Below are 12,172 nucleotides of genomic sequence, written 5' to 3' on the forward strand. Positions count from 1 at the left end.
ATATAAACAAGTAGGAAATAGACTATGATAATCAATAAAAGAAGCATCCAATCAGTATTTATTAAGCAATTACTATGGACCAGAAACCATTGCAAGTAGGAATTGGGTACACAAAAACTTAAAAAAAAAGAAAATATATGCTCTCCTCTCAAGGAACTATCACTTTTTAAGGAAAAAAACTATACACACATGTATATATGTTCTGATAAATCCATGTTCTAATTTCAAACATATACAAAACCAATACATAACAACTTTAGAGTGGAATGAATGAGTGTAGGAATGAAAAAATGTGTTCATGTAGGAAGTGACATTTTTATTTGGCATATAAAGGGAAGTGTGGTTCTAAGAGGTAGAGGCAAGAAAAAAACAAGCACTTTATGAACCATTTAATATATTTCAGACACTCTGCTAAGTACTGGCGAAACAAAGGAGGACAACAAGACAGTCCCACTCTCAAGGGACTTTGATGGAGAAAGAATTCCAGGCAGTGGTCACAGCCTAGGCATGTGCACAGAGATGGTAAATGGACTATCAAATTTGAGGAACATGTTGGCCAACTTGATTAAGATGGAGAGTTTGGGGAATTGAGTGGCATAGGTCTGGAAAGGTGAGCTAGAGTCAAATAAAAAGGATTGTCAATGGCCCAAAGGTCCTTTTAGGTTTTGTCCTAGAAGCAAGAGGGATCCAGATGATCTTTGTAAAGAGAGCACTGGCATGCTCCTGCCCATGCAGGAATTTTGACGGTTGAATGTAGGATGAATTGGAAAGGAAAGAGGCCAGGCAGGGAGAACATTAAGGAGAACATTGCAATTGTGGAGGTGACAGAAGAAAGTCTGTGTGTCTGCAAAGAAGTGAAAAGACATGTGAGATGTTGTGGAGGTGTAATCAGTGGCCACTGGCAGTTGAGTAAAAAGAGGAGGTCATGGCAAAAGAGGGAGCAAGACAAAGTTTTTTTCAAAAAATTGAAGAGTGAGTTTAAGAACAGGTGGAAAATTGGGGGGAAGCTTCTGAAAAGAGGCGACATCAAAACTGAGCCTTTAAAGAAGAGCCTCATATTTTTGACAGTCAGAGATTGAAAAAAAGGAGAATATTATTGCTTTGGGAAGATGGGTTGTATGCAGGAATAGAATCATGAAAATGTAAGATGAATGAGCAAGTGCTTCTACTCCAGGTTAATCTCTAACCTCAGTTTGTTTGTTTTTTCTTTTTTTTTTCTTTTTGCAAGGCAATGAGGTTAAGTGACTTGCCCAAAGTCACCCAGCTAGGTAATTATAAGTGTCTGAGGCCGCATTTGAACTTAGGTCCTCCTGACTTTGGGGCTGGTGCTCTATCCACTGCGTCACCTAGCTGCCTCCTCAGACATGTACATATGTAAAATTGTTCAGTTGTTCCAGTTGTGTCAATTCTTTATGACAAAATCTGGGCTTTTCTTGACATAGATATTGGGGCATTTTGCCATTTTTCTTTTCTAGATCCAGGAAACTGAGGCAAACAGGGTTAAGTGACTTGCCCAGGGTCACACAACTAGCATGTGTCTGAGGCCAGATTTGAACTCATGCAGAAGCTGAGTCTTGCTATTCCAAGTCCAGTATTTTATCCACTTTATCACCTTACCCATATATGCCCATTAGCCTAATCTGCATGGTCAGGCCTTTGGTTAGAGCCAGGACATCAATGCAGAATGTAATTAGCTTATTATGAGGTGGCCCTTTAGTAGTAGCATCTTTGTATTTAAATCCAGCATACTCATCCTCCCAAAGGAAAATAATTACAAAAAAAAAATACATCCTTAACGAAGTACAATGGCAATATGAATGAGTTAGTTTCTTATAATTAAATTTCATTAGGGAATATGGCTTGCCCACCCTCCACGTTACTCACTGCATACCAAGTTCCAGATAGATTTTTCTAAATGGAAATGAAAGGATGATATTATGAGGAATGTGAGTTACTTCACCTCCAAAGTGAAGGGACTAAATAATAAGATCAGAAGTTCCCAGATCTAGCTGGAAGGGACCTTAAAGGTCACAGGAAGGTACTTCTCAATGGAAATAACTTCAAAGAATGTGCATCATCATGAGCTTTGCCATTTCACTCTAAGGAACATGGGAACTTCTCTACCTGACTTCCAACCGAAACCTCCTAAAGGGTTGTGTGCCCCATTAGCACGTGAACTGGGCTGCGGGAACCGACTCCATATTTCTATTTGTGTATGGACAAAAAAAAAAGTTAGTACAGAATAAGGATTTAATTATCTTTGGAATAATTATTTCATTCAGCCTTTTGAGTTCTAAATCCAACAATCTTTTGATATTGGTTTAACCCACCATAACATTATTTGACAGATGATACATATGGAATAGAATACTTGTTTAAATGAACTGAATATATAGGATGTCCCAAGAGTCTTCGTATAGTTTGAACTTAATAAAAGCTTAAAACTACATTTAGACTTTCAGGACACCCTATAATGTCAAAAATGAAGCATTGTTGCCATTTTAATCCTTTTTTAAAACACTTTTATCCTTTCCCAAATATTCTAAAGAGTAAGTGTGGTTGAGTGTGATTGAAGTTTTTTCTCTTTTTTTAAATGTAAAATTTCATTTTCAATTAAAACAGCAAAGTATCAAGGAGACAGAGTGGGACAGCAGTTAGAAAGTCAGTCTTGGACTCAAGAAGCCTTGAGTCCAAATCCTGCCTTTGATCCATATGGACTAAGGGACCTCCTCCTACCTTGAAGCAACTACTCATTGATGGTGATAGAGGGGAGGTGGTCAATAGGAGACTCTTATCCCATGAAATTATGCAAATGCAGACCCCAAATGTAAATGTATGATGTTGGAAGTAGGAGAACCCCTGACAGAAGGAGCTTGGAGCCTCCAGGTTGGATTTAAAAAAAATAACAGAGGAAGAATTGACTCTCTAATTAATCACCAGCATGAGGTCATCCAGCCTCTGCCAGAAGACCACAGTGAGAGGAAGTTTGGAAAGCAATGCATTGGAATAGCCCCTAGTGTGAGAAAGTTTAGTTTCTTGCCAAAGGATCAGGTGGTAGGTAATCACCAGGTGGGAAGAGATTCTTTGTAAACAAAATTTGCAGGCCCCTCAATTCCTTTTGCTAATCAAAGGGGGGGGGCACTTGCTAATACGAACTTTCCCTTCAAACAAGATAGATGACACTTTCAAACACCTATGAATGCTAGAGGAGCAACCTTGTGTGGGCCTTGAATATTCAAGAGGCAGGGAGAGTTGCATTCAAATCCTGACTTTGATAGTTATTGTCTGCTCATGGGTACATGTCTCAATGTCTTTCACCTGAAGTTTTGCACATTTTTAAAAGCAGAATAGAATCACTTGTGGTACTTCTTCCTCCATAGTAACAGAGTTTATGTAAAGGTTCAGAAGAGATCATATTTAAAATCTCGGTTCTCTCTCTCTCTCCCTCTTCTCTCATATATATGTATATATATATATGCAACAGTCATGAATTTATATTATATTTATATATTAATTATAATATTGGGAATATTAATATAAACATAATGTTAGGGGAAACAGCTTGTTAATATTAGGGAATATTTAAAAATTGTCTAATTAAATGATTTAATTTAATAATTAATATTAAATATAATGTTAGGGAAAACAGCTTTGTTTAGTGGGTAGAGAGCTTGCCTTTGAGTGGGTAAGATCAGAGTACCAGTCAGGACTCTGACATACTGCCCATGTGATCCTGGTCAAGTCTTTGGATCTTGCGGATCTTCCAGAATGATCTAAGGTTCTAAACTGGGAAAGAAATTGGGGATCTGCATTGGTTGGGGGGGGCGGAATAGCTCCAGGAAGGAAATGACAGCGTCCCCTCCTTCTCCCAAAGGGAGCATTATAAGGATCTGCTAATGTCTTCTCTTCTGTAGCTCTGAGCTCTCTAAGGCTGGCACCTTGTCTTTTTTCCCCTGCCAGCTTCTCAGGATTCCTACCTGTCTCCTGAAGGATGCTGACTAACTTAGCCGCAGATCTTTCGGAAGAAGCGGAACAGCAACCCATTAGCTAGAATCAATTGCTTTAATTTCATAAAAGCCCGGGACTCGTTGGCATTTTGAGGAAGGAATTAGAGCAAGGCACAAGCATCTCTGCCACCTTGGACCACTGGACTTTTCCTGAATGGGGCTGTGTCTCTTTAAGGAGGTATTTCTATTTCTGACAAAGCATGCGTGCAGTCACGTGTACTAGAAAATGTAGGGGTTGCCATGGTAAATTCACCTCTTTTCCCGGATCCCCCACGAAAAAGGGGCAGGAAGGGCCCTCAGCCCCACAAGGTGCCTTTTCCTGGGAGAGAGCCACTCAGGCTGCAGAGCCCAGGGCTGAGAAACTTCTGTTCCCTAGAAAATGGGGAAATCAAGCCGGCCAGCACGGCCCAGGCATTCCAACTTCCCGAGCTAAAGAACAAAATGCCCAGTGAGCCAGAGTGGCCCCTGGTCCAAGCCCAGGTTGGAGCTGCTCCAGCTCCCGGCTCAGTCGAGTCTGGCAAGCAGAGGAATTCCTAAAGACCAAGCCCCAGCCCCCCTCCAGGTGGTGGTGCATTGGACACAAAAGCCTGCCCCCTTCCCCTGGCATCTCGGCACTCTGGAAGCCAGCGGTATCCGCATCTGCCGCCTGGTGCCATGGCCCAGCAGGGCAGCTCTCTCTCGGTAAGCCGCGGGAGTTGAGAAGCCTGGCTGTGCAGGAGCCTCTCCGGCCGGCAGCCTAGGGATGCCCGCCTGCACCAGGAGGTGGGAGGTGCCCACGTGTGTGGGTGGCGGCGGCGGAAGGAGGGCGTGTGTCGCTGGGGCACCTCGCCGCAAGGGCACGCCCCCCCCCCCCCCAGGATCAGGGGAGTCAACTTTCTTTGGGCCCCGGAGGCGGCCCCCAGCCGCGGCCTCCCTCCCGCGGCGGCCGCTGACATTTCCCAGGCTGAGGCAGGAACAAAGAAAATCAAGTTGCCAGCCGCGAGTCTTGCCCACCCGAGGCGTCACGTGGCCGCCCCACTCCGCGCCCACGCTCGCCTCTCTCCATTGTGCCTAGACCCTTCTCCGGGTTTTCACGCGCGGGGCCTCGGCAGGCCACGCGGCCGGGCCCCTGCCCCGGGGCGGGCCTCCGAGGGGCGGCAGGGCCGCCCCTCCCGGCCCAGGTGATCTCCACCCACCGAAGCTCCCCAGCCAGAGTGGGCAGATGTCTCGGCCCCCTCCCAGGGAGGGGGCGCAGGGGAGCTGCCATCAGCCCTTTGGGAAAAGGCGGCCTGCCTGGCGGCCAGCAGCGGGACCGGCCCCCAGCGCCTTCTCGGCTGGCACTGCCCGCTCCCCAAGCCCCCGTGCCCCTGTACGGGGAGGGCACGGCGAGGCAGAGCGGGGGGTGGAGGCTGGGCGCTGGCGGAGCCCGCTCCCCTTGCGGCGGAGCCCCCGTCGTGGGCAAAGCAACCCCCCAACTAATAAAATGCGACCCACGGGAGGGCGGCTTCAACCGGGAACAGCGCAGCCCCCGACCCGCAGGCGGCACACTCTCCCAGGACGGGAGGCCGGTGGGCAGCGTGCCCCCAGCCCGGGCTCCCTCCTGGGGGGGGGGGTCCTTCCCCCGCTCGTTCTGGAGGCGCCCGGGCAGTCCGACTGGCGCTGGCGGGGCGCAAGGCAGGGAGCCCCAGATGGCCCCTCTGTGCCAGCTCCGGCGGCCGGGCACCCTGGCAACTGCAGCTCACTTTGGAAAGGTCTCGGGGGCTCTGCCTCCACTGGCACGCCGGCACCCGGCGCCCCCCGCCGAGCCCCGAGCCCTCCAGCACCCGGGCCAGACAAAGAGCTTCGAACCCTCTTCTGTCCGAGCCGAGCGGCAGAGCCGTGGGCGAAGCCCGGGGGACCCCGGACCCACGGGGCAGCCGCCGCTGCCTCCGTGCTGCCCGGCCACAAGTGTGTGTGCGTGCGTGTGTGTGGACGTGGCCGCGCGTGCCAGGCAGCGAGGGTGAGGGGGGCCGCGAGTGCCAGTGTGCCAGCGCGGGGCGTGCGTGCCCGCAGCCGGCTCGGGCGGGGGGCCCCGCTCCCCGCACCCTTTTCGCAGTATGTAACCCTTTCCGCGGCCCCCCGCCCCGCCCGCCCGCGGGCCCCCCGGAGCCCCCGGCCGCCCCGGGGGGGGTACTCACATTGCAGGCTGCCGGAGGCCCCGGCCATGGGGCTCCCGGGGCTCCGGGGGGCGTCCTTCGAGCGAGGGGGGAGCCCGGGCGCAGGGGAGGGGCCGGGCAGCGGCCGGGGGGCGCCTCGGCTCGGGTCCTCAGAGCGGCCGCCGCCGGGGCCCGGGCCGGACCATGGTGCCGGTGCCCTTCGGCAGCGCGGGCGGCTTCCCGCGGGAGCGGCGGCCGGGGAGCCCCGGGCGGCTACGAGCGGCGGCGGGGGGGAGCCCGGCCCGGCCCGGCCGCCCAATCACCGGCGGCGGGGGCAGCGCCCCTCCTTCCGCGCCCCCCGCCCCCCGCGAGCCCGGGCCGCCCCCCGCGCGGGGAGCCGGGGCGGGGCGGGGCTGGGGGCGCCGCGGCCTCACAGGTGCCCGGGGGGGGCCGGCGCCCTGGCCGGGCCTGCGGCTCCGGGGCTGCCCGCGCCCCCCGCCCCCGGCTCGGGGCTCCCCTGCGCCTCCGCCTCCGCCTGCTCCGGGCCCGGGCGCGCACCCCCTCGGCCGGCTCCGCGGCTGCAGCTCCGGCTTCAAAGTGTGAAAAATGTCAAGGAGAGTCCGGCCCCCCCGCGGGGGCGGAGCCTGGGCCTGACGCGCCCCGCCCCGCCCCGGCCCCGCCCCGGCCCCGCCCCCGGCGGCCCGGCCCCGCCCCCGGCCCGCCCCCGGCCCGCCCCAGGCTGCGGGGGCCGGCCCGGGCGGGGGGCGCTCTGCCAGGCGGGGGCCCGCGGGCCAGGAGCGGGGCTCTCCGCCGGGCCGCTGCCGCCTCCCGGGGCCCGGCCCTCCGGGGCTGCCGCGGAGCTGGGGGGCTCGTGGCCCGCTGCGGCGGGGACCCCCGCCCCCGGCCGGCCGCCCCGGCCCCTTCCCCGAGAAGGGCACAGAGGCCCCGCCGGGCCCGGGCACTCACTTCGGGCCCCAACCCTTGCAAGCGGCTGCGGACCCTCCGGGGTTAGGAGCAGCCCCGACACCCCGACCCGGCAACGGGGGAGCAGGAGTGAAAGAAGGGGGCGCCGGGCGGGCCCCTGGTTCTGCCCCGATCTTTTGGTCCCCCTCCCCCATTCGAGGGATTTCTTGCTGCTTTTACCTTCCCAGTCACACACTCACACACTCATCACAGGCACACACTGACACACACACTCACACAGACACACTCATCACATGCACACACTGACACACACACACAGACACACACTCACACACTCATCACAGGCACACACTCACACTGACACACACGCACACACTCACACAAACACATGCACACACACACACACACACTCACACACTCATCACAGGCACACACTCACACTGACACACACGCACACACTCACACAGACACATGCACACACTCACACAGACACACACACGCTCACATACTCATCACACGCACACACTGACACACTGCCACACTCACAAAGACACACACACACTCATCACACATGCACTCACTGACACACACTCACACAATCACACAGACACACACACTCGCACACTCATCACATGCACACACTGACACACTGACACACTCACAAAGACACACACACACTCATCACATGCACACACTGACACACACTGACACACTCACACAGACACAGACACACACTCACACTCATCACATGCACACACACACACACTCACACTCATCACACACAGACACATGCACACACACTCACTCACTCATCACATGCACATACACACTCATACAAACACACACAGATACACACTCATACACACACACTCACACATACTCATACACACACACTCACACAAAGACACACTCACACTCAATCACCCTCACACACAGACATACACTCACACTCACACTCACTCACACACATTCACACACTGATGCACACACACACACACTCATACACACCCACTGAAGCATCTAGACCTTCTCTTCTGGAAACCTTGCAGGGCCAAGTGTGGGAGGAGCGAGCGGGAAGCCTGGACTTTTGCTACTCAAGCTCCAGGCCCACTCCCTCCAAGTGGGGGGGGGGGGGCAGGCCTTGGGATCTCGCTCCTGGCCAGGACATGGCCACGCAAGACGCGCTGTCCCCATCATGGGGCTGGGAGGAGAAGGCATGTCCTCTGGATAGTCAGCGCCTGGCAAAGGGGCCGGCCGTGGCTAACTGAGCGGCCGGACGGCTAGCCCGCCAGGGAAGCTGCATTTGACAGGAGGCAGCTGGCTGTTGACTGAAACTGCTGTTTCATCTTACTGGGGAAGGGAAGAAGGGGGCGAAGCTGGCCTGGGGAGAAACTGGGAAAGCCCCCCCCCCCCCCCCAGCTGAGGAAGTTCCCAAGTAGACTTTTTAAGTCCTGAAACACCCCCTGATTGTAGAGTGCCTCAGCTGCCAGGAGGAAGAAGTCAGTGATTTCAGGGGCAGACTGACCACTGGCCCAAGGCCAGCTTCCCCTTCTTTGCCTTGTCGGACCACCTCAGGTTTGCCCACACTTTCATGGCCCCGTGGGGATGCCAATGCAGCATATGCCAAGGAGGACTAGGAAAATCTAAGTAGCCGCTTCAAAAGTACTTTTACAAACTTGCTCAGTGGTGTTAGACCTTAGCTCAACATTCCCAGCCTTTTACCAGGCTGCCCTTCAAACACTCTGACTCCCCCATCGTCCCCCCCCCCCCCACAAGGCAAATTGGGCTCCTGGTAGGGCCCCCAAGGGAGCATTCCATCTCCTTCTTCCTTGATGCAGTCCTGCATGTCTGCAATGAACGGCCTTTCATTCCCACCCCCATCTTCAGGGATGAACTGGGTGCTTGGTGGATATAGTCTGGGCTTCATTAATGCTTATTAAATTGAATTTATCCCTTGGAACTTCTGGCTGCCTTCCAGCTTTATGGCAGGTGCCATCCTTCTCAGGAGGCCTTCCCTTATGCCCCCTGTTGTTAGTCCTCCTTCCTCACCCCAGGAACCACTAGGTATATATTTTGTATTTGCCAGAGTAGACTGTAACCTCCTGGAGGGCAGGGATGGTTTCATTCTTGTTTTGGTGTCCATAGCAGGGTGTCTCAATGGACACAAGGCCCCAGAGTTTTCGATACCACCTCACAAAGTGCACACGCTTACCTAATCTGATCAGACTGCCTGCTATCACCAACATGTTTCAACATTGTTTTCTCCTCAAAATAAATCAGTGTGCCCACCGAATGGTAGAAGATCCTGGGAAATTAGTATTTACCTACTAACAGGAGCAAGTGCAGTGGGGAGTTTTGGGAAGCCTTCTGGAACTTTCCCCCTTTGTCTTTTCCTGAACCCTAAGAGAAATGTGGAAACGATTTCATGCTCTTCTTTCTTCCATTTCTAATTCTACCTCCTGGACCTTAGACATGTGAGTCAGCAAAGGACTAAATGGATGGAGCTTTGAAAAGCATGCATGGCCCCTCTGAGCTCTGAGGTGTTTGGACAGACAAGATTTCAGTATAAAACAATGCAGAACAGAAACATTCTTCTTCAAGATAGACGCCGAGCATGCTTGGCTCGATTTTGCCCAAGATTTATGAATCTCTTACAGAATTTGGCCACCTTTGCTTTGTGAACAATGTTTCGTATTATACCGGTTTCAATGGTTTCATAGAATTGAAGTAGGGAAATGCAAATGGAAATACTGTCTTTAAACTGACTCTGCCCTGGGACCAATTCTTCCCAAGTACATATGATTGTCTTAAAATTGGCCACAGATTAATGCAAAAATACCCTTAGGCTCATGCAAAGCCCAAGAGCCAAATTTTAAAAAAAATCCACAATTTAAGAACTGGGATCAAGAAAGTTTTGACAATCACTCATCAGATTAAGTCTGGGACAGCTTGATAGCCTATTGGAGGATAGCCTAAATATAGGCGAGTCAAGAATTCTTATAGCAGACTAATAAATTCCTCAGTTTCTTTAAAGCCTTCAAGATCTGTTTCCAATACAGGCAAACTGCTGTGGTAGGATGACTTCAGGAGCATTGGAAATGATATTCCTTTTCCAAAATACATCTTTGACCTTCCTGACAGGATACTTTGAAAATGCACCATTAGGAATTCCACATGGTCAGAGATTATTTTTCAATGCTTTCTGCTAAAGGGGAAATTCTGCTCTATCAATGACTGGTTGTATGCTTTGGGTGAATAATTCAACGTTTTGGAATCTTAATTTCCTTGCCTGTGAAATGAGGGGGTTGCACTGAATGACCTTTGAGGTCCCTTCCTTTCAAGAATTATGATTCTATGATTCTGTGGAGAACACTCAAGAGTCAATGTCAATAATGACAGCCTCCACATATATACCTACCTACAAACATACATACATACATGCATATATGTGGATATATGTCTGTATCCATACACAGAAGCTTACTAGCTCTGTGGCCTTAGGGAAGCATAATCTCTTTCACAGGCAAGTCAGTACTTTATAATTTTCAGCACTGGAGGAAAGCAATAAGGGCTTCCCCAAAGAGCTAGAAAGGGATAGAATCAGGATTTGAAATCAGGCCCCTGAAATTCATTCATTTTGCTCCTTCTGTGCTAAGCAAAGGGGGATGGACAGTTAGCGAGTTAGACAGATAGATTGGCATGGATGGATAGCTAGGTAGATAGATATGCGTAAATAGTAGATAGATAGTTATAAAAGGATGGTTGTCAGAAAGACAGACAGATGATACGTATGGATGGATAGAACTAGATGAATAGAAGGGTAAATGAGAGAACAGAGAGTAAACATAGATACATAAATATAGATGGGTACATGGATGGGTAGCTAGGGAGCTTACCAACTAAAAAGATGACAAAACACAAACCCATAGCAGATTTAATGAATATTTGACAAAGCATCAGAGTTAAAAAATGGAGGATAAACAGGGAAATCAGAAAGGCCTTGGCATAAGGCAATAAGAATTGATTATTCATTTTGCAGTTTTAATCTTATTTCTATTGATACTTTTTTGTTTTTGCACCAACTTTATTTATGAATTTATCTTCTTTTTGGGTAGTTCCAATGGTTGGGAAATGGGTTTTTTTTTTAATATTCTACCTAAATTTTCTTCATTTTAACTTCAATGACTGCTCCTAGATCATCCCTCTAGGGCCAAGTAAATAACGAATCCATATGAAAATTATCTGTCAGATGTATTTGATGACTCCGATTCCCCTCCAGTCATTTGTGTCTTTTTAAGTCTGAATGATCTGAATATGGTGCCTTTTGTGGGTTTTAGCTTTGCCGTGACCCTGCTAACCTTCCACGTGCACACCTGGACTCAATATTCCCTCAAGAAAGAGGAGAGTGGGATTAGGAGAGGGTTCTTGATTGCTAATAGTGGGTTTGGATTGGTTATAAGGGATATATTCTGGAAGGAAGGTAGCTAGGGAATGAAGCTTCAGGTCATAAGATCCTGGAATTAGAGTTTTAAAGGACTGTAGGAGGCCTGGAGCACAGTTCCCTTAATTCTATAGATTAGGAAACGAGTGTCAGATAGGTAAAATCATGAATCCAGGCTCACACAGCCATTGAGCTGAGACTAAAATCCGGGGCTTCCCTAGCCCCAAGTCCAGAGTACTGTCCACACCATCACAAATTATGGGTCAGAGTGCTCATATTGAAAGAGGGATAGAAGTTCTTTGGAAACTGATGAAAAGAGAAAATGGGACCTTTCAAAGCAACAAATCACTTCCAACAAAACCTAGACTTCCATCCAGAGGAGGACCATCCTAGGGACATGGTGATCAGTGGAAAGAACTGGGAATGCTTAGTCAGAGAAGACTGCAAGCCTAGGAAGTGTCATAGAGAGGAGGGCTGGGATGTGTTTGGCTTCAGGGAGTGATATTAGGAACAAAGGATGGAAGTCAAAGGATGTTGTTTTGTTGTTCTTTGGAACAATATGCCATCAAATGAATGATGGCAAAACTTGCACAATATGTTTATGAACACTGTGCAAAGACATCCTTCTCACTCACTGCCTTTTCCAGAACTGCTTTCCATCCATGGCCTGTTTTGGTAGGAAACAG

General features: G+C 50.4%; 1 protein-coding gene across 4 annotated transcripts in view; it reads right to left on the minus strand.

The window, feature by feature from the left end:
* The window catches only part of LRRC7 (leucine rich repeat containing 7), a 594,014-nt gene extending 587,790 nt beyond the window's left edge, over window positions 1-6,224 (minus strand). For all 4 annotated transcript variants that reach the window (XR_012475461.1, XM_074221205.1, XM_074221203.1 and 1 more), the window contains exon 1: window positions 6,164-6,224. Coding sequence is in view for 3 of the 4 variants with exons in the window: in XM_074221205.1 (XP_074077306.1) it covers window positions 6,164-6,165 (2 nt within the window). In the remaining variant the exon portion in view is untranslated. The remainder of the gene's footprint in view (window positions 1-6,163) is intronic.
* Between the last annotated feature and the right edge of the window lie 5,948 nt (window positions 6,225-12,172).

This window comes from Macrotis lagotis, chromosome 2 (assembly GCF_037893015.1).
Source record: "Macrotis lagotis isolate mMagLag1 chromosome 2, bilby.v1.9.chrom.fasta, whole genome shotgun sequence".
Classification (NCBI taxonomy): domain Eukaryota; kingdom Metazoa; phylum Chordata; class Mammalia; order Peramelemorphia; family Peramelidae; genus Macrotis; species Macrotis lagotis.